This window comes from Helianthus annuus, chromosome 8 (assembly GCF_002127325.2).
Source record: "Helianthus annuus cultivar XRQ/B chromosome 8, HanXRQr2.0-SUNRISE, whole genome shotgun sequence".
Classification (NCBI taxonomy): domain Eukaryota; kingdom Viridiplantae; phylum Streptophyta; class Magnoliopsida; order Asterales; family Asteraceae; genus Helianthus; species Helianthus annuus.
This window is the reverse complement of record NC_035440.2, coordinates 9,849,039-9,868,763: the sequence shown is the minus strand read 5'-3', so window position 1 is coordinate 9,868,763 and position 19,725 is coordinate 9,849,039. Positions and strand designations below refer to the sequence as shown.

Genomic DNA, 19,725 nt, shown 5'->3' with positions numbered 1-19,725 from the left:
CTAGAATATGATGATGTAACTGGAACTCATTGGTGTCCACTGTCCAGTATGCGATAGCTAATGTTAGTCTATGGTTCAATAAAACTGTCACACATATGTGGCTATGGTCCATAATTATATAAATATACTTACTGTTGTAACGTAGTTTGATCTTTTTGTTTTATGCACGAGTTTATTACAAAAAAAAAAAAAAAAAAAAAAACCCTCACGATTACTACTGGTGACATAAACACATATGCACACTCATACACAAACAAACAAACGTACCAAGCTCGAGCTCGTTTATCATATGAAAGCTCGAGCTCAGCACGATTCAAGCGTTGACTTTAAAACCTCGAGCTCGGCTCGTAAGTAATTTTTCAAGCTCGCCCTCGGCTCGGGCTCGTCTCGTTTAGTATTTGTTAATTAATTTTATATTAATTATAATTAAAAAATAATAATAAGTGCAAATTGAATGAAAAAGAAACAAACTGGCCTATAATTTATATCGAATATGCATCTGTCACTAGGGGTATCAACGGGTCCGTGTATCGAATATGCATCTCCCAAAAGCCCTTCCATGGTTAACGTGTTTGGGTTGCTATCACCGTACAACGCGATTCCCATCGGTGTCGTGACAGAAAACATAATGCACATGTAAGCCGTTGTTCCGAATCTGAATCCAGCCTACACATAAAAAAAAGATAATTTAGTATAACTTATTTGAGGCGTCAATTACACTTGCAGCGTCAGACGTTGTTCCGAATCCGAATTTGTGCTATGGGACTAAACATGCGCAGTCAATTACACTTGCAGCATCTATTGTTGTTCCGAATCCGAATTTGTGCTACGGGACTAAACATGCAGGCGTCAATTACACTTGCAGTCTCATAGTTATATTAAAGAACATATACATATTTGTGCATACAGTCATAACTCATAACATTATGTCATTATGTAAATTCGATCACATACAAGGGCGTAGCTTTGTGGGGGCGGGAGGGGGCGGCCGACCCCCCGACGTGTACCGTTTCGACCCGTGTCTTTTCGACGCGAACCGTTTCAGGGCATTTCTCAATGCTTCAGACCAGATTTAGCTGTTCATTTGAGGTACTGGTAAAAACGAATCGAGGTTCAGTCATGAGGTGCGCCTCTTGTAAACGGGGATATTTTGGGATATTGTTATGCCTGTTTGGAATTATTATTGGTTTATTACTGCATTGTTTCTTTAGCTGTTCACGTATTTCATGGGAATCCAAACCCAATGGCTCCAGTGCATTACAAATTTCTTCACCTGTGTATTCGCGATGATAAGCTCTTTCAAGTATTTTATTGCCTTCATAAATAGCATTAGCCACACTGCTAACGCCATTCATAATCATAGAGGTTAAATCTTCATCTTGTTCAACTTTTCTTTTTCTACTCTTACATTTCTTTGCACGAGAAGACGTAGGAGGTAGCACTTGAATATCATCATCAGTATTGCATTGGCTCTCCAGAACTACATCATTGGCAGCGCAGAAGTCATCAACGTCTGGAACTGTTTCTATGTTAATGCTGTCATTTTCTTTCAGTCGGGCATTTCTTTCTTTAGCTGTTTCAGCGTGTGCACCGGATGCCCTATCTTTTGCAAATAGTTGTAGCATTTCATTGAAGTTTGAGACTTTCTTCGTCTTCAATGCCGCAGCATCAGGCTTTGCCTATTAAAAGAAAATTAAGCTAATTAGTATTATAAACCATATTCTAAATATTCGAGTAAATACTTAAAAAAACTTACATCTATTAATTTATCCCAGACTTCATCCTCCGCTTCAATTAATTGAGTTTCTGAATTCCATGAGAATCCACTCAATGACGTTCCACGAAACATGTCGTACCATTGGGAAAAATGCTCTTTCAACGTTTTTAAACGGTTCTTCAAATGTTTTTTGGTCAATTCAATTTGAAGCTTTGTGTTCAGCTCCTCAATCATATTGTTGTATGCTTGTGAAGTAAAACTGCCATTAATCCTGTTGCCATTATCTTGTTGTGCTATCATGGATTGTATGAATATATTATCCATACTTTCTGTCCACTTTATTTGTTCCTTCTTTCCGGTGGCTTCGTGTTTGCTCATGATAACTTTCTACATGGTAATACATAAATAAATTCAAATATATACATCTGTAAATTGTTGCTTATGCTAAATAGAGTTAGTAAATGCACACGCTAATAAAAAAGAACAAAGTCACCTATTAATTTAAACCATAACAGTCAATACAAAATCGAAATGAAATACTAAAATGTACTATTCTAAAACTACTTTGACATATCTATTTCATTGTTTGGATAATTCAAATAGTTAGTCCACATTTCATTTGCAATTGAGTTCCTTAGTTGTTCGGATCTTGTACTACCCTCACGTATGTCTCTTGTAATTTGACTTTCTTCCTCTTGTGGTCCATCTAACACCTCTTGTATAACCTCATCTTCAAGATCTTTGTCACGATCTTCCTCTAGTAAAAAGTTGTGTAAAATACAACATGCTAAAAAGATGCCAGACTGTGTGTCGCACGAGTAAAATGGTTCCGCTGTACTTCTAATAATAGGAAACCTCTTTTTTAGGACACCAAATGCTCGTTCAATTGCGTTGCGTAATGATGCATGACGAAGGTTAAACAACTCCTTTGCATTCTCAGGGGCGCGCGTGGAGTACTCTTTCAAATGATACCTAACACCTCTATATGGTGCCATTAGGGTACTCGTGTGAGGTAAACCCGCATCTACTAAACAATATCTACCTATAAACAACTTGTAATTAGTATTAAAATACATTATTAAACAATTTAAGTAAATTTGGTAAAAGAAATTACCAGTCGGAATGACTAGTTTATCATCTCTAGTAAGCGCATTCTTTATAATTCTTGAGTCTGATGCTGTACCCTCCCATCCAGTTAGCACATACGTAAACTTTAAATCAAATGTACAAGCAGCCAATACATTTGTTGTCGGGTATCCCTTACGACCACGATATCTAGGGGCATCCTTATTAGGTACTTTGACGCGAACATGTGTTCCATCAATTGCACCGATACAATCCTTAAAAAAAGGATAAAATCTTTTTTTTTCCTGAATTTCTTTTGGGACAATATCACCTTTAGGTTGTTGAATATAACGACCTTCTAATGATATAATCGCTCGCAAAACTCTATGGAAGCACCGACTAGTTGTTGACCCAGAACGACGGTATAGCCATGAGGTAAACCGATTTCTCAGATCATTGCCTACAATATGCAAAAATGCTGCAACATGCTCTTCAACAGACATGCGTTGAGTAGCTCGAAGTCCACCATCACGCTTTAAGATACTGCACAATGTCATAAAAGCTTTCTCACTCATGCGGATAAGCTCACGACATTTACCGCCGTTTGAAAGGTCGTGTAACATCTCTTCTCGCACATATCGTCGTTGTAAAATTTCATCATTAGTAGGTAAATTAGCACGACTTCTGGTTGACAATCTACGTAGTGCAACGAAAGCCACCAGAAAGCAAATCAGGTTAGCTGCTTGCAATTGTCTAGCTCGCACAAGTTCAGCTGCCTCGCGTATCTGATTATCCATTGTAAATTTACTTGCTGTTGAAAATTGTTATTAGATTAGAAAATTGTTAGTTAAAACTTTACGTTCTCGTTCTATAAAATTATTGTAGGATGCACTGACATGTTTTTTAATTAATGCTTGTGTCTATTAGAGTTATGAATCTGAGCGATTTCCTAGGGGTGGTAAGAGCATAAACTATTTACAAGGGGTGTTTAGAGCATCCAACATACATACTTGAGGCGAGAGTTGAGTGTGTCACGTAGGCATCACAACTCGCATAAAAAGAGATGGTGGCAGTGAGGACAATTAGACACGTTTTGGCATAAAAAGAAATAGAAAAGAATATGACCAAGTAAAAGATAGGTTTGAAAGTTGAAACAGTTCTAACTTTTTACCAAAACTACCATCAAACCATGTTTGCTAGTATGTGAGTTATCTATTATGATGGTGAAAGCAAGTATATAGGGGGGGGGGGGGGGACATATCATTCTAAAGAATGGTTCATTAGAGAACACCAAAATATACAACATAAAACACATATCAACTCTTCATTTACTTTTAATCTCTAATAATGACATAAAACTAAACTAGTGCACACAATCAAGTCCAAACTAGAGTCTAGAAGTCAGATTTCTTCTATAAATTTTCTTTTTCGGTACCCTCAAAGAAAACCAAGATTATAAGTCAACTTAAGTATTTTTGTTCTATAATTATAAAATATTGTACAAAATAACTAAACCATTAAACCAGTGTTTTTTTCTCTTCATATACTCTTTATTTTCGTGTCCATGTGGATTTTACTTTCGCCATTTTTATTCTTTTTTTTCCTTTCGTGGCCTTTAAGGTTTAAAAAACACTAATGAATTTAGACATAACATCAGTCACAATAAAGTTATAGACTAATTTTGATCACGAACCAGTTACAAACCTGTTTAAACTTACACTCCTATCCGAATACCTAACATGCTAAGCAACTCATATTCATCCAGAATGAAAAGTTGTCCAACAGAATATCAAAATACCTCCAATCAAATAACCTACCCATGAATTAAAACAATATTTGACCTAACTAAACCTATAGATTAACATTAATCATTACCCAGTATAAACAATTTTCTGCTATAAACAATCAAAGCAATCTAAGTTAATCAAAATTAAACAATTCAAGAAGCCAAAACCCAAATTGGACCCATGACTTTAATCAAAATTTTCAACAGAACGACCCACACAAAGGAGAAGACGCTCAAAATTGGATGTGAAATAGGAATGTGATGTTACCTGGGAGATGAACAATGGATCGCTGACAGCAGGTTACAGATTGAAACAATGATGGAACAGTTGCAGTTGTGGGGATAGATGATGGAAGGTGGGTTGAAGATTTGGCGGGTTGTGGGAGATATACCCGCCATATGTTTTACAAGGGTAAAATAGGAAGTGAATTAGGAACGTGGTTTTTAATTATTCTGTTCTCTCCCAATCACCCCAATTTGGAATGAAACAATTCAACCCTAAAAACCCTCCCCTATCTCTTCTCTTCTCTTCTTTTCTTCACGTAATAAAATCTCTGGAACATCATTACCCTCTTCTTTCCTTATAAATCTTTTCTCTTCTCCATTTAAGTGGATCTCTGGAACACAGTGTAAGGTTTTAACCTAGAACCAAAAAAAAGGGGGAACCTTCTTTTAACTTGCGGATCCCCAACTTTGAACCAAAAAGGGAACCATATCTTAACTTGAAGGTTCCCTTTAATGTTTTAATAAGGTTTTAACATAGAACCAAAAAGGGGAATCCTCCCTTAACTTGAAGATCCCCCCTTAAGATTTTAAGATTTGTGACCTGACTTAAATTAATATAAAGTTTGATACTTTTCATAACCATAGTATGGTTAAACGATAGGTTAGAACCAAAAGAGTGATCAGACATGTGGTATGCTAATTCTACAACCTACATACCAATACTTTTTATGCAACGGTTGATCAGGATGATTTCCAACTTAATAAAACTTAACAATGTACACATGCCCCAGTGTTTGTATTTTGTCATAAATTACAACCATTACTTCTATGCCCCTATTTTGTCATAAATTACAACCACTACGTAGGTTGTCTTTTCCTCAAGATTCTCTTGCTAAGGTCAGCAACTTTTGATTTAGGATTGCGACCAAGGCGACGCATTTCTCTATACTGATTTAACCCCGCCTTTGGTTTTTTGCCAGCCTTAACCTTCGGTTGTGGTGTCATAAGTGTAGCATCATCATCTGCCAGCCTTTACCAAGGTATGATGGAGCATCATCTGACTCTTCACCTGAATTGTACAATAAATAAACATAAACTATTGAAACATAAACTGAAGTAACACTGGTTCTAAAGTAACACCTCAGGGGAGATCTCAATTTAACATAAACTATTAACAGAATACTGAACATAAACTATTGAAACATAATAGATAGGGATTAGTGTTTCTGAGGAAATTGCACGCTACTCTTTGGATTAGTGAAACATGAGAAACTGGAAAACAATGATTGAAACAGAATACTGAAAATCAATGATTGAAACAGAATAGATAGGGGTTATATATTTTGTCATACCGCGTCTCTTTTTTCTGCTATAGACTTTTAATGTCTCTCTTTGGAGGAAATTTTTAAGTACGCTTTTCATCCTAGTTCTCAAGCCTCCGACTTCTTTTTCTTGAAACCACTTCTTTCCAAACTAAAAATTTGAAAAATGTTGACCAAGTAAAAAACCAACAGAATAAAAAAAATGTTTTAAATATCAGAGGAAGACAACAGTCAACACGTACCATTGTTGTATATTCTGTTTCCATTATGTTAGGGGCCTGTTTAATTAAGTGCTCAATAAACAGAAGAGCATAGAGACCACAATCATAAGCATTTTGTTGTTGTGAAACCTGACATTTAACAATGTTATTGACTCCATGAACAATACTCTTTATGCTACCACGATTCAGTTCTTCCTCCATGAACCTAAAAACAAATATTTAAATTGGTTATCTTATCAACACGATATAATAGTCACTTGTCTTATTTTTGTCTCACCTTTTAATATTTTAAAAAATTTGAGTTGCATCATGGAAACCGCGTATGAATCCAGAAGAACAGAATAAGATACAAAGTTACTTCTAAGTCAACACACAATTTACCAACCAATACTAAAACAAACCACCTAATTCTCACAAAACCACTCAGCTCATCACACCACCACATACAAACTCAAACATTTATCTTGTAGTTCTCCCTCAACTGACTCACTTCCACAACAAACCCTCTCTGTGACTCGATCGCTTCATTCCAGAACCTGCTCCTCCAATCAGCCATCTTATCATAATATGTTTTCAGAAGCTCGAACTTTTCTTCTTCAAATTTTAACATTTTTTCTTCAAGCTCCAAATTTCTGCATAATTTTTACAATTATTAATAACGATAACAAAAACAATAATTTAAAACAAATACAATATGCCACATACCTCTTCATAAGATCCTTTTTATACGTCTCTAATTCCACTATTTGGTTCTTGTCCCATTGCAATTCTTTATAATTTTGAACCACCTTAAGCCGCTCTTCGTAAGAAAACTCTTCCATCTAATACCAACACCATATGAATGAGAAATAAAATTAGCATATAAACCATTACTCTATGCGTATACAAAAAACAAATTTGCAGTACTATAACTTTTCCATATCACTTTTCTTTTGTATACGCAAATTTGTGGAAAAGTTATAGTACTACAAATTTGTTTTTTGTATACGCATAGAGTAATGGTTTATATGTTAATTTTATTTCTCGTTCATATGGTGTTGGTATTAGATGGAAGAGTTTTCTTACGAAGAGCGGTGTAAGGTGGATCAAAATTATAAAGAATTGCAATGGTACAAGAACCAAATTGTGGAATTAGAGATGTATAAAAAGGATCTTCTGAAGAGGCATGTGGCATATCGTATTTGTTTTAAATGATTATTATTATTATTGTTATCATTATTTGTTATCGTTATTAAAATAATTGTAAAAATTATACAAGAATTTGGAACTTGAAAAAAAGATAAAATTTGAAAAAAAAAATGTAAAAATTTGAAAAAGAGAAGTTCAAGCTAATGAAAACATATTATGACAAGATGGCTGATTTGGGGAGCAGGTTCTTTTTTTTTTAACCAGTTCCTTCACAAAACCTGCATATTTATTTGTGGGACATCTATAGATGTGCAAGTTTAAGGGTTCTTATGTTTGGCTAAATGCAAGCTGAAACTTGCTAATGTGTAAAATTATGGTCGATGAGTGGATGAGTGCAACTACAAAGATAAATGGTAACTAACTAACAAAATCACAACTTTCATTTTCAAACTTGATTTTATTTTACAATGTCATATATACTAGTATTTCTACAGTGACCAGTTTGTTTTTTTTCTACAAAGATAACCTGAAATATATATACGCATATATATATAATGAGCCCTTAATTATTACGAGCCCAACGAGCGAGCCAACGAGCCACCTAACAAGCGAGCCACGAACCGAACCTACCTTGGCTCGGGCTGGGCTGGTTTACAAACCGAGCCGAGCCGAGACGGCTCATTTAAAACCGAGCCAATTTCGAACGGAGCTTTTTTCGAACTTTTTTCGAGCGAACTACGAGCGAGCCGCGAGTCTTTTGAACAGCCCTAGCTTAACACCAGAATCATCTGAATCACTCGAGTCTGAACGCCTATGCCGTATGAGATGATGATGATTCCTTGAATGCCTTCTCTTCCTCATCTTATCATCATCTTATTCCTCACTTGAAGAATCCAAATCCCTCGATTTCACGTGTCTGCTATGATGTCTATGATGCTTCGAGTGTCTCCGCTTCAACGCACCTTCATCCTCATCACTCGAAGAACCAAAATCATCAACAAGCCCCGAGCTTAAGTGATGATGATGATGATGTCTATGTTTCTTGTGAACATGCGTTTTCCTGTGTTGGTCTCTCTCGCTTTCATCTGAACTGTCACTGTCATCACTTAAACTTGAAGATCTCCTCTTCGGTTTGCGTTTTGATCTCTTTTCTTTCTTCTCATCATCACCGTGCTTCCTGTGTTTCTTGTGAGTCCTTTCCTTTGACTTTTGACCTCGTGGCTGCTTTCACTTACACTGTCGGTATCGTATGACACGGATCTTCTCTTACGCCTTTTATGTTTCTTTTCATTGGCTTTGATAGCGGCCTTAAGCTTCTGCTGCCATTTCAAATGGGCTTCTTGTTTTGCCAAAACACGCTTCTTTTTCTCTTCGACCAGCAGCATTTATCAATCCTAATATCAACTAAAGTGCAATTCTTTTCTTGAAAGTTGAAAGTGGGGTGAGCATAAAACCGAATTAACCAACGCGAAGCAATAACCGATGGAGATGGTTCAGTTATTGTTTTTTGAATAACCGAACTTTCAGTTTTGGTCTTGGTTAATTATATATCTAAAACCGAATATAACCAGACCGAACCGATTAAATGATTAATTAAACATATATATATATGTATATAGACCAGACTCTCTTAATGTAATATTATTTCAAGTTCACGACTTCACGGCCCACTGGATTTTTTTAACCCTTTAGTTCAATCTGTTGGATATAATGTTCAATTGTCGTTTATAATTCAATGTTGCCGTCAAGGTACGACCCAAAGAGTTACACTTTGGGCAACGAACATGTAACGGTGTTTTAATCGTTAATCACCGGATCACGAAATAATAAGCGTAATGAAAGAAACATGTAATTATTTAGAATAATTACGGAGAGCCGGATTTAATATTATAATTAATTTGTTAATTATAATATATTATATATATATTGTTAATTATTTAGATGATTAAAAGGAGAGATAATTGTTTTAATTATGAGATAATTATGGAGGAGTTGTGATTAGATTACAATTCTTAATCTAGTATATCTTTTATATATCTACTCCCATAGAAATCTCAATATTAAACTATCAAGTTAATAGATATATGAAACCTTTTAAATGAAAGGTTTGTATGCTTTCATAGAAGTTCAACAAATATAGATGTTTCGTTCCATCTTAAAATAGAGTATTCTTTTTGATGCTTTAAAAAGTCAAGAAAGAACTGAAGGAACAAAAAAAACATACGGAACTTTATACTCTAAGGAGAGTGGCGTCGCAAAAGGGAAAAGATGAGGAACAATAGTTTATTGGCTATTATTAACAAACCTTCTTGTTTCTTCGATTACGCATAAGGTAAGGTTTTGAACTTTATTTTCTTTAGATTTAGGTTTCGTTTGAAATCGTTTCAAACGAACAAATCAAATTTCGTGGTCAACGATCATCTAGCGAGATCGTTCGTTGAACCAAGGTGTCTTACTTGGTAGTCACGATTCTTTAATTTTTATATAACCTATTTTGAGTGTAATGAGATCACTGGTGGAAACGGTTTAGAACCGAACCTCGTGTATATGTTTTCCGCTGCGTTCAGTTTGTTTGACAAATTGGCTAAAGTTTTTTTTTCCAAAAGTTACACGAAATTTCCAACAGTGGTATCAGAGCCACCTTACAAATCAAAGTAGGTTTATTTTTGATAAAGTAGTTTATAGAATTGCATGCTTAAAATCGAGTAGATTTGGCATAGGAATTTGTCATGTATAATAGTTATAGGCAAATTTTTATTAAGGCCAAACATGAACACTTGTCAAAGTCCACTTTGAAAAAATAATTTTTGGCCTTAACCTATTTCGTTTAGCTTAATGATCGTACTATGCAAATCCGGGTCTAGAATCGGTTTTAATATAACACGCGTACTAAATAAATTTTTTGAGCTACGCGCGTTACACACAAAAAATAAAACCAATAATATTGAAATAATGATTTTAATATGAAAGCGATATATATATATTTTTTTTATTTAGAACTCATTAAATTTTTCCAATCGGAAATTTAAACAAACAAAAAAAAGGAAGTTTTTTTTTTAGGATTGGATCCAAGATTAAGTGGGAGCACAAAAGGGTTTGTGCTACACTTAATGGGCTCGGTTCACGTTCTTAGGCTCGAACGAACCGAACATATTATGAACCCGGAATTGCATATTTATTTATTTATTTTGTGTTTTGCCATGAGATGTTTATTACGCCATAAAATTAATAACTAATACACGATCATTAAAACGACAATTTTAATAAAAGGTTTATTAAGTATTGGATAGGTAATTAAAATAAACAGTTTATTTTAAAATACAAAAATCAAAATTGGTTTTTCAAAAATTAAAAGTTAATTTGAAACCATAATTAATAAAAGTTATTGATTAAAATAAATTTGCGACACGACCAACTTAGATTAAATAGGGTATTTAAAATTAATCGGTCGAGTGATTGAAAGGTGTTTCAAATCGTCACAAATTAAAACGTAAAATTGAATTTTACAAAGGAATTGTATAGCCTATGTTCATGCCATAGGCCGTACAAGTATTTTAAAACGACCCGAACTGGTAATTTTAAAATATAACCCAAACTAAAATCGATATTCTACGCCACCCTGAATTAAGAACACCCGAACTGATCTATCCGAACCCCTGGTGCTAGTGTTTACCCTGCATCCAGGCCTACGGTTTTGGTTAGGGGTAGTTCCGCGATTTCCATGCTTACATGGGCCGGGCTACGGTTCTTATTTGAGGAAAAATATCACTTTTGCGACACGAGAGCGAATGTTAGTGTTTACCCTGCATTCGTCTTCTACGGTTGTGAAAGTGGGCGTAGTTGGGGTTAACGTACCAATGCTTGACAACACTCGTCATGCGACCCCAAACCGAGAATTGTGTAGTTGACACAATTGGTGATCGTCACCTACCCTTCAATCTATGCCAGTGAAGAGTGCTAAGTCCATTCACTGAGTTATGGGGAGATGGGATCTCATCCTAATTCCTAAAATTTTGTATATCTTGGGTCAAAATTGAATTAGGTTAATGCATGAAAATTACTAATAAAATTTTCTTCTAAAAATTCTACAGATGTCTACAAACAATTCTGATAACACCAAATTCTCGCTTAAGTCCATCCTTGAAAATGCTAAACTTGATAATTCTAACTTCATGGATTGGTACCGCAACCTGAAAATTGTTCTCAGGGCGGAGAAAAAGGCCTATGTCCTTGAAGGACCAATTCCCGAAGCACCTGCTGCTAATACGGGTGCAGCCCGTAGGACATGGGAAAAACATGTTGATGATTCCCAAGATGTGACATGTCTTATGCTTGCTATGATGATTCCAGAACTTCAGAAGAATCTGGAAAACTTGGGCGCATATGAGATGAGTGAGCAGCTGAAAAACATGTTTCAGCAGCAAGCTCGTCATGAGCGTTTTGAGGTGATGAGATCTCTCATTACATGTCGCATGCAGGAAGGTACTTCGGTCAGTGCTCATGTACTGAAAATGAAGTCTTTCGTTGATCAACTGGAGCGTCTGAACGCACCCCTTAGTAATGAGTTAGCTACGGATGTGATCCTTAACTCGCTACCCAATTCATATCATCAGTTCGTAATGAACTATAACATGAATGGGTGGGAAAGAACGATCCCAGAGTTGCATCAGATGCTAAAAACTGCTGAGACAAACATCCCAACTAAGGGCAATCCAGTGTTGGCGATCAGGGAAGGAAGAATTACCAAGAAGAAGCAATCCAAGGGAAAAGGCAAGGCGAGTAAGCAAGACAAGGGCAAAGGTAAAAAGGTTGCCACTCCGAAGGCAAAGCCTCATAAAGATGCCAAGTGTTTTCATTGTGATGAGATCGGGCATTGGAAGAGGAATTGTCCCAAGTACCTGACTGAGTTGAAGCTTAAGAAGCTGCAGATTGGAGAATCCTCAGGTATACATGTTATTGATCTATTTTCCTTTTCGAGCAAATCTTGGGTGTTTGACACTGGATGTGGTTTTCACATTTGTAATGATTTGCAGGGACTAAAAAGGATTAGGAAGCTGAAGCAGGGTGACTTAGAGTTGCACGTTGGGAACGGGCAGAATGTTGCTGTGAAGGCAGTTGGAGAATTTATTCTTGAATTACCTTCTGGATTGTTTATTTCTTTAGACAATGTTTTTTATGTTCCTAGTTTGACTAAGAATATTATTTCTGTTTCTGCTTTAAGAGAACAAGGTTTTAATTATGCTTTTGATATTGTTAATGGTAACATTTCTGCATTTTTAAATGGTGTGTTCTATTTTGAGGCTAAGCCTCACAATGGTGTCTATGAAATAGATACTTCTAACAATAGATCAAATAATATAGTATGCTCTCTTTCCTCTAAACGTGTTAAAACTAGCTTTAATCAAACATATCGTTGGCATTGTCGTCTTGGCCATATTAACATCAATCGCATGAGGAAGCTCCAGACCGCAGGGATTCTAGAATCCACGGGTCAGGAGACTTATGATTTATGCGAATGTTGTCTAAGTGGCAAGATGACTAAGGCCCCTTTTACCGGAACTAGTGAAAGGGCCAAAGACCTGTTAGGACTCATACATACTGATGTATGTGGTCCATTCAGGACTATGTCAAGGAACGGGGAAAGATACTTCGTTACATTTACTGATGATTATAGTAGATATGGATATGTTTATCTTATGAAGTTTAAACATGAAACCTTTGAAAAGTTCAAAGAATTCCAAAATGAAGTACAGAATCAACTAGGGAAAACGATTAAGGCACTTCGATCCGATCGAGGTGGTGAATACATTAATCAAGAGTTTGATGAACATCTCAAGAAGTGTGGGATTATATCCCAACTAACTCCACCCGGAACACCACAACTCAATGGTGTGTCTGAGAGGAGAAATCGAACCTTATTAGATATGGTTCGATCAATGATGTGTCGTACAAACTTACCACACTCCTTTTGGAGTTATGCTCTTGAAACTGCTACACGTCTTGTGAATATTGCTCCTACTAAAAAGGTAGAAAAGACACCATATGAGATGTGGCATGGTAAACCACCTAAAGTCTCTTACCTTCGCATATGGGGATGTAACGCTTATGTTACCAGTGAGTCTTCGGACAAACTTGATCCTCGCGGTGAAAAGGTTGTTTTCATTGGATATGCATATCCGGTTGGTTATTATTTCTATAATCCTGCTGAAAATAGAGTTTTCACTAAGCGTCGAGGAACATTCCTAGAGGATGAGCTTATGGCGCGAGGAATTGGAGATAATCTTGTGGATCTTGAGGAAATTCGAGAACCACAAATTAATCAACCAATAGTCGAATCTGCCTCTCAACAAAATATTGTTGAACCTGAACCTGAGAGGATTCAGGAATCTGATGTAACACTAGGCGTCCGCAGAAGTACGAGGGATCGTCATGAACCTAATCGGTATTCACCTGATAGGTACGTCTTGATAATAGATCAAGAAGAGCCCTCAACCTACAAAGCTGCGATTTCAGGTAACGAATCTGAAAAATGGCTCGAAGCCATGGGCGTCGAGATGCAATCCATGTATGACAACCAAGTCTGGGATTTGGTTGAACTTCCTCCCGAATGTCGGACTAGAGGAAGTAAATGGGTTTTCAAGTTGAAAACAGACATGGATGGAAATGTGCAAACTTATAAGGCTCGGTTGGTTGCTAAAGGATTTACTCAAACTCAAGGAGTTGATTATGAGGAAACCTTCTCGCCAGTAGCCATGCTTAAGTCTATTAGGATTCTACTTGCCATAGCCGCGTATTATGACTATGAGATATGGAAAATGGATGTCAAAACCGCGTTCCTAAATGGACACCTTACAGAAGATGTCTATATGGAGCAGCCTGAAGGTTTTGTAGATCCTAAGAATCCAAAGAAAGTTTGCAAGTTGAATAAATCCATTTATGGATTGAAACAAGCATCTCGAAGCTGGAATCTTCGTTTTGATCAGAAAATCAAACAATTTGGTTTTATCAAAAATGAAGATGAGCCGTGTGTTTACAAAAAGGCAAGTGGGAGTTCTATTACTTTTCTAATCCTGTATGTAGATGACATACTTCTCATTGGAAACAATATCCCGATGCTGCAGGACGTTAAATCCTGGCTTGGTAAATGTTTCTCAATGAAGGATCTTGGAGAAGCTGCTTATATTCTAGGAATAAAGATTTATAGAGATAGATCTAAGCGGCTACTTGGACTTAGTCAAAGTACGTATATCGATAAGGTCATTCGGCGCTTTTCGATGCAAGATTCCAAGAAGGGTCTCTTGCCAATGGCAAGTGGAACCGTACTGAATAGTCATCAGTGTCCCAAATTGGACAAAGATAAAGAGGATATGAAAAAGGTTCCATATGCCTCTGCTATCGGTTCCATCATGTATGCCATGTTATGTACTAGACCGGACGTATCGTTTGCTCTGAGCTTGACTAGCAGATATCAACAGAATCCTGGTAAAAGTCACTGGATTGCTGTGAAAAATATCCTAAAGTACTTAAAAAGAACTAAGGATATGTTTCTGATATTTGGCGGTTTGGAAGAAGAGCTGAAAGTAAAATGTTACACTGACGCAAGCTTCCAAACGGATCGTGACGATTCACGATCTCAGACAGGCTATGTTTTTACTTTAAATGGTGGTGCTATAACTTGGAAGAGTTCTAAGCAAAGCGTGGTGGCCCAGTCGACCACTGAATCAGAATATATAGCGGCTTCAGAAGCTGCTAAGGAGGCTGTTTGGATGAAAAAGTTCATTGCTGATCTCGAAGTTATACCAAGCATACAGAAGCCTATCGAGATATTTTGCGACAATACAGGTGCGATTGCTCAGGCAAAGGAACCAAGGTCGCATCACAGCACGAAGCATATTCTCAGAAAATTCCATTACATACGGGAAGTTTTGGAAAGAGGAGACATCGTAGTAGAGAAAATTGATACTGATCAGAATCTAGCGGACCCGTTTACTAAGCCTATACCTCAAGTGAGACACGAGAAGCATGCTGATTGTATAGGTCTTAGATATGCTAGACAGTGGGTCTGATTTTGTAATTTAGTAATTTGGTGCATTTTGAACTGTAAACAGTATTTTATGTTTATTTGAATTTAATGGTTGAATGTCTTTTAAACTATTATATTTGTGTTCAAATATTAGTAGGTTAAGTATCTATGAATATTGTATTCTAAAATGTCCGTAGTCTATCAGATTCGTGAGAACCAATCTGGTAAAAGACTATTGTGAATTAGATGGTTGATCCATATAATGGATACTCAAAGTGTTGAGAACCATATTCACTGATATGATTAGTTGAATCATATTGGGCGTAACTCGTTTCAAAATGATCTTCATGGATCTTAGTCATAAGACATTTTGAATAGGTACGATCATTGTATCCTTAGACCTGCGGTACATACTAGAACTAACTTAAATGAATGGTTGCTCTTTGATTCTATCTAACGCTGTACGTAACTGGCAGTAATAAGGATAGTTTTGGGAATGATCTGAAGTTTAGTGGGAGTTGTTTGTAGCCAAAGGGATCTGTGCTTCTATACTTAGGAGAGGAACACTCTGGCGCCTTTCGTTGATTTGAACTGGTGTTAAACGCGTGGCCACGCTCGAACTAGTTGTAGTTTGATAAACCACTTCAAATCATGAACGAAATTAGAAATGGTTGAATAATATATGAGAATGAATTGAATCCATGTCTCATGTTCAACAAGTGTTCAATACAGAGGGATAAATGAGTCGATAACCCGGGCTATAGTATTTGCATAACCAAAGGTTTGATTAGTGCAAAGAATTAGTTGACATAAATTTGTCATACCTTGCCGGGGGCAATATGATGCAGCTAGGCACCCACTATTGTGTACATTGAAACTTAATCGGCCAATCGACCAAGTGGGAGATTGTTGGATATAATGTTCAATTGTCGTTTATAATTCAATGTTGCCGTCAAGGTACGACCCAAAGAGTTACACTTTGGGCAACGAACATGTAACGGTGTTTTAATCGTTAATCACCGGATCACGAAATAATAAGCGTAATGAAAGAAACATGTAATTATTTAGAATAATTACGGAGAGCCGGATTTAATATTATAATTAATTTGTTAATTATAATATATTATATATATATTGTTAATTATTTAGATGATTAAAAGGAGAGATAATTGTTTTAATTATGAGATAATTATGGAGGAGTTGTGATTAGATTACAATTCTTAATCTAGTATATCTTTTATATATCTACTCCCATAGAAATCTCAATATTAAACTATCAAGTTAATAGATATATGAAACCTTTTAAATGAAAGGTTTGTATCCTTTCATAGAAGTTCAACAAATATAGATGTTTCGTTCCATCTTAAAATAGAGTATTCTTTTTGATGCTTTAAAAAGTCAAGAAAGAACTGAAGGAACAAAAAAAACATACGGAACTTTATACTCTAAGGAGAGTGGCGTCGCAAAAGGGAAAAGATGAGGAACAATAGTTTATTGGCTATTATTAACAAACCTTCTTGTTTCTTCGATTACGCATAAGGTAAGGTTTTGAACTTTATTTTCTTTAGATTTAGGTTTCGTTTGAAATCGTTTCAAACGAACAAATCAAATTTCGTGGTCAACGATCATCTAGCGAGATCGTTCGTTGAACCAAGGTGTCTTACTTGGTAGTCACGATTCTTTAATTTTTATATAACCTATTTTGAGTGTAATGAGATCACTGGTGGAAACGGTTTAGAACCGAACCTCGTGTACATGTTTTCCGCTGCGTTCAGTTTGTTTGACAAATTGGCTAAAGTTTTTTTTTCCAAAAGTTACACGAAATTTCCAACACAATCAAGGGTCCTTTAGTGTTTGTTTTATTATATACATAGGGCCCGTTAGCAATATGCATGTGGTATTTATATAATTTTGCAAGTTTTATATTCATGAGTTTATATTTTACAAGTTTTATATACATTGGATAATTAACCGAAACCGATCCATAACCAATGGTTAACCAAACACCGGTTAACCAACCATCAGTTGTGGTTATGGTTACTACTTTTCAATTAACCAAACCCTCGGTTAATCGAATCCACGTTTAACCGACTTTGCAAACCCCTAGTTGAAACAGATGTATTTATAAATTCGAATCCCTAAAAACTCCACCCCTCAACTTACACATCAACGAAATCCCTAGTTTCATTCAAACTAGTAACCGATCGGCTGAAAGAATGTTGAAGGAGAAAATGAGAAAGTTTGAATCAGACGCCATAGGGTTTTATAAGCAAATTCAAATTCTTCTTCGTTAGCTTTTTCACACGGTTTCTTTGTTATTCGAGAAACCCGTGTGGAGTTTTGGGTCGTGTAAAGTCAGAACCAGGCCGGCCCAATGATTCAATCAGAAATTATCATTCAATTGTTTGATCAACCAACATTGCCACTAGTCCACAATGGCAAGTTGGGCAATTAGCAAATCCCTTTAGTTTTAATTATTTACTATTTATAAATATATATAAACTAACTTAACAGGGTAAAAATTATAAAATAATTAATATCCTACTGAAGATCCAAAAAATGGCCGGACACTGCAAACCACATTTAGACCTTGTAAAGAACACGAAGATGTGTATTTGACACGGGACTAAATCTAGTTAAACAGGTAACCCACAAACACATCTGTATTTTTTTTAATTCGTAAATGATTAGTACTAAATCCAAAAATCTACCATTGGAATGCAACGTATGTAAAACACTAAAGTCACCTAAATCACCTAGAAACTGTGCAAGATCAAGCTCCCAAAACCCTCTCAACCGACCAACTTGTTCATCCGTTAAACGAACAGCCCGGACCTGATAAAAGAACCTGTGTGACTCATCAATTGGTATCTCCACAACCCTATCATCAACAACCTTAAAAACTGTCTTGTAACCAGCCACATGTGTGAGGGGCAAAACCTTTACAATGTCTCCATTGTTTTCACCGACTTCAACAATGTCATAATCACCAGCATCCATATCAGCGAATGTACACTCGGCATCCTGCTCCTTACATAAAACCCAGATCTCGTTTTTCCTTGGATATATATTGAAATAGTTCCTACCATTGAGTTGTGCTTTCACAAGATACAAAAACGAAATTATGATTAGATATCTTTGGTTCTTGGTCATCAGAAGGTGAAAAAAAGTGGGTTATTTTTTGTGAATTCCGTAGAGCTTATGTTCACAGAATCATCTTTACAACAAGGACCGTGACCTTTTGCTGGCGTGGGTTTGTTTTGAGCACAAGTTGACTGATTCAAATGAACCCTTGGCCTCCTCACCTTGCAAACCTCTTTTTGGTCCACAGCTCGCTCCAAGCTATCGCATATTTCTTTGATCAATTTGATATGACCACTTAATTCTGTCTTTCAAGAGGCAATTTGTGTGCATTCCTTTTTTTTTTTGAACGGCAAGTTTGGATCACTGACGGACCACTGGAGTATCATCGTACCACCAGCAGAACCACCCGATCATATCCATCTCCACTAGGCAATAATGCCTAAACACCAATTCAGGAGGAAACCCAATAAATCTGGGAAAACCCCCTTTGTGGGAATCGAACCCATGACCTAATGATCATAAGCCTTATCCCACCCCCAATACCACTACGCTATAATGCCATAGGTAATTTGTGTGCATTCCTAAGTTCACGTTTGAATATTCTTTTCAATGTTGTCGCTTATTCACTTAACAAAACACTTTTCAATCAAGAGCCTTTGTTTTCTTCTTCTTAATGGATTGTGATAAAGATTTTTGCCCTTTAATTTTGAAGTTTTGTAAAGACTAATTCTTAGTTGCATAAGAGGGGACACTAGGTGGCTCATTTTCAAATTTTATTAATTGCACTCATGTTAGTGTTTCTTTTATTATTTGAATTAAAAGAAAAAAAAAAGGTTTATAAATAGAATAACTTAGGAATGCACACAAATTGCCTCTTGGAAGACAGAATTAAGTGATCATATCAAATTGATCAAAGAAATATGCGATAGCTTGGAGCGAGCTGTGGACCAAAAATGATTCGTCAACAGGTACATCCAATAAAACCCTATAATCGAGAAAAGCAAAAAGATTTCCATTCAATCGACTGAAAAGTAACCAGTAAGGCAGTAACCGATAGTACACGAAACCAAACCGACAGATCATGCGAACAAATTGACAAACCCTAGATGTGTAAACTATAATCCGATAAATGCAGGAAAAGACAGCAGAGAATG

At 36.2% G+C, this 19,725-nt stretch overlaps 2 protein-coding genes across 6 annotated transcripts; one reads left to right on the top strand and one right to left on the bottom strand.

The window, feature by feature from the left end:
* Window positions 1-422: 422 nt before the first annotated feature.
* Window positions 423-5,300, bottom strand: LOC110872000 (uncharacterized protein At2g29880). 5 transcript variants are annotated; one of them, XR_004864631.1, is made up of 5 exons: window positions 4,837-5,297; window positions 2,832-3,593; window positions 1,757-2,104; window positions 955-1,679; window positions 423-666 (listed from the first exon to the last, which is right to left on the bottom strand). XR_004864631.1 is itself a non-coding variant. In XM_035976417.1 (5 exons), the coding sequence occupies exons 3-5, from the start codon at window positions 2,093-2,095 to the stop codon at window positions 584-586; spliced, it is 693 nt and encodes a 230-aa protein (XP_035832310.1). In that variant the 5' UTR covers window positions 2,096-2,104; window positions 2,832-3,593; window positions 4,837-5,300; the 3' UTR covers window positions 423-583. The 5 variants fall into 5 exon arrangements, 4 of the variants coding, with proteins under 4 accessions (XP_035832310.1, XP_035832309.1, XP_035832308.1 ...); XM_035976417.1 differs by having other exon boundaries at window positions 1,409-1,679; window positions 4,837-5,300; XM_035976416.1 differs by lacking the exon at window positions 423-666 and having other exon boundaries at window positions 689-1,679.
* A 6,677-nt stretch (window positions 5,301-11,977) lies between these two features.
* On the top strand, window positions 11,978-12,800 carry LOC110871999. Its single transcript, XM_022120763.2, has 2 exons — window positions 11,978-12,408; window positions 12,498-12,800. The coding sequence occupies exons 1-2, from the start codon at window positions 12,084-12,086 to the stop codon at window positions 12,512-12,514; spliced, it is 342 nt and encodes a 113-aa protein (XP_021976455.1). The 5' UTR covers window positions 11,978-12,083; the 3' UTR covers window positions 12,515-12,800.
* Window positions 12,801-19,725: the final 6,925 nt, after the last annotated feature.

What these genes read in the sequence shown, in the direction of transcription:
- LOC110872000 (XM_022120764.2), bottom strand. Translation starts at nt 3,579, where the DNA reads ATGGATAATCAGATACGCGAGGCAGCTGAACTTGTGCGAGCTAGACAA. An exon ending in TAAACTAGTCATTCCGACTG is followed by an intron (nt 2,760 to 2,831) that starts GTAATTTCTTTT and finishes AGTTGTTTATAG; the next exon opens with GTAGATATTGTTTAGTAGAT.
- LOC110871999 (XM_022120763.2), top strand. Translation starts at nt 12,084, where the DNA reads ATGAACTATAACATGAATGGGTGGGAAAGAACGATCCCAGAGTTGCAT.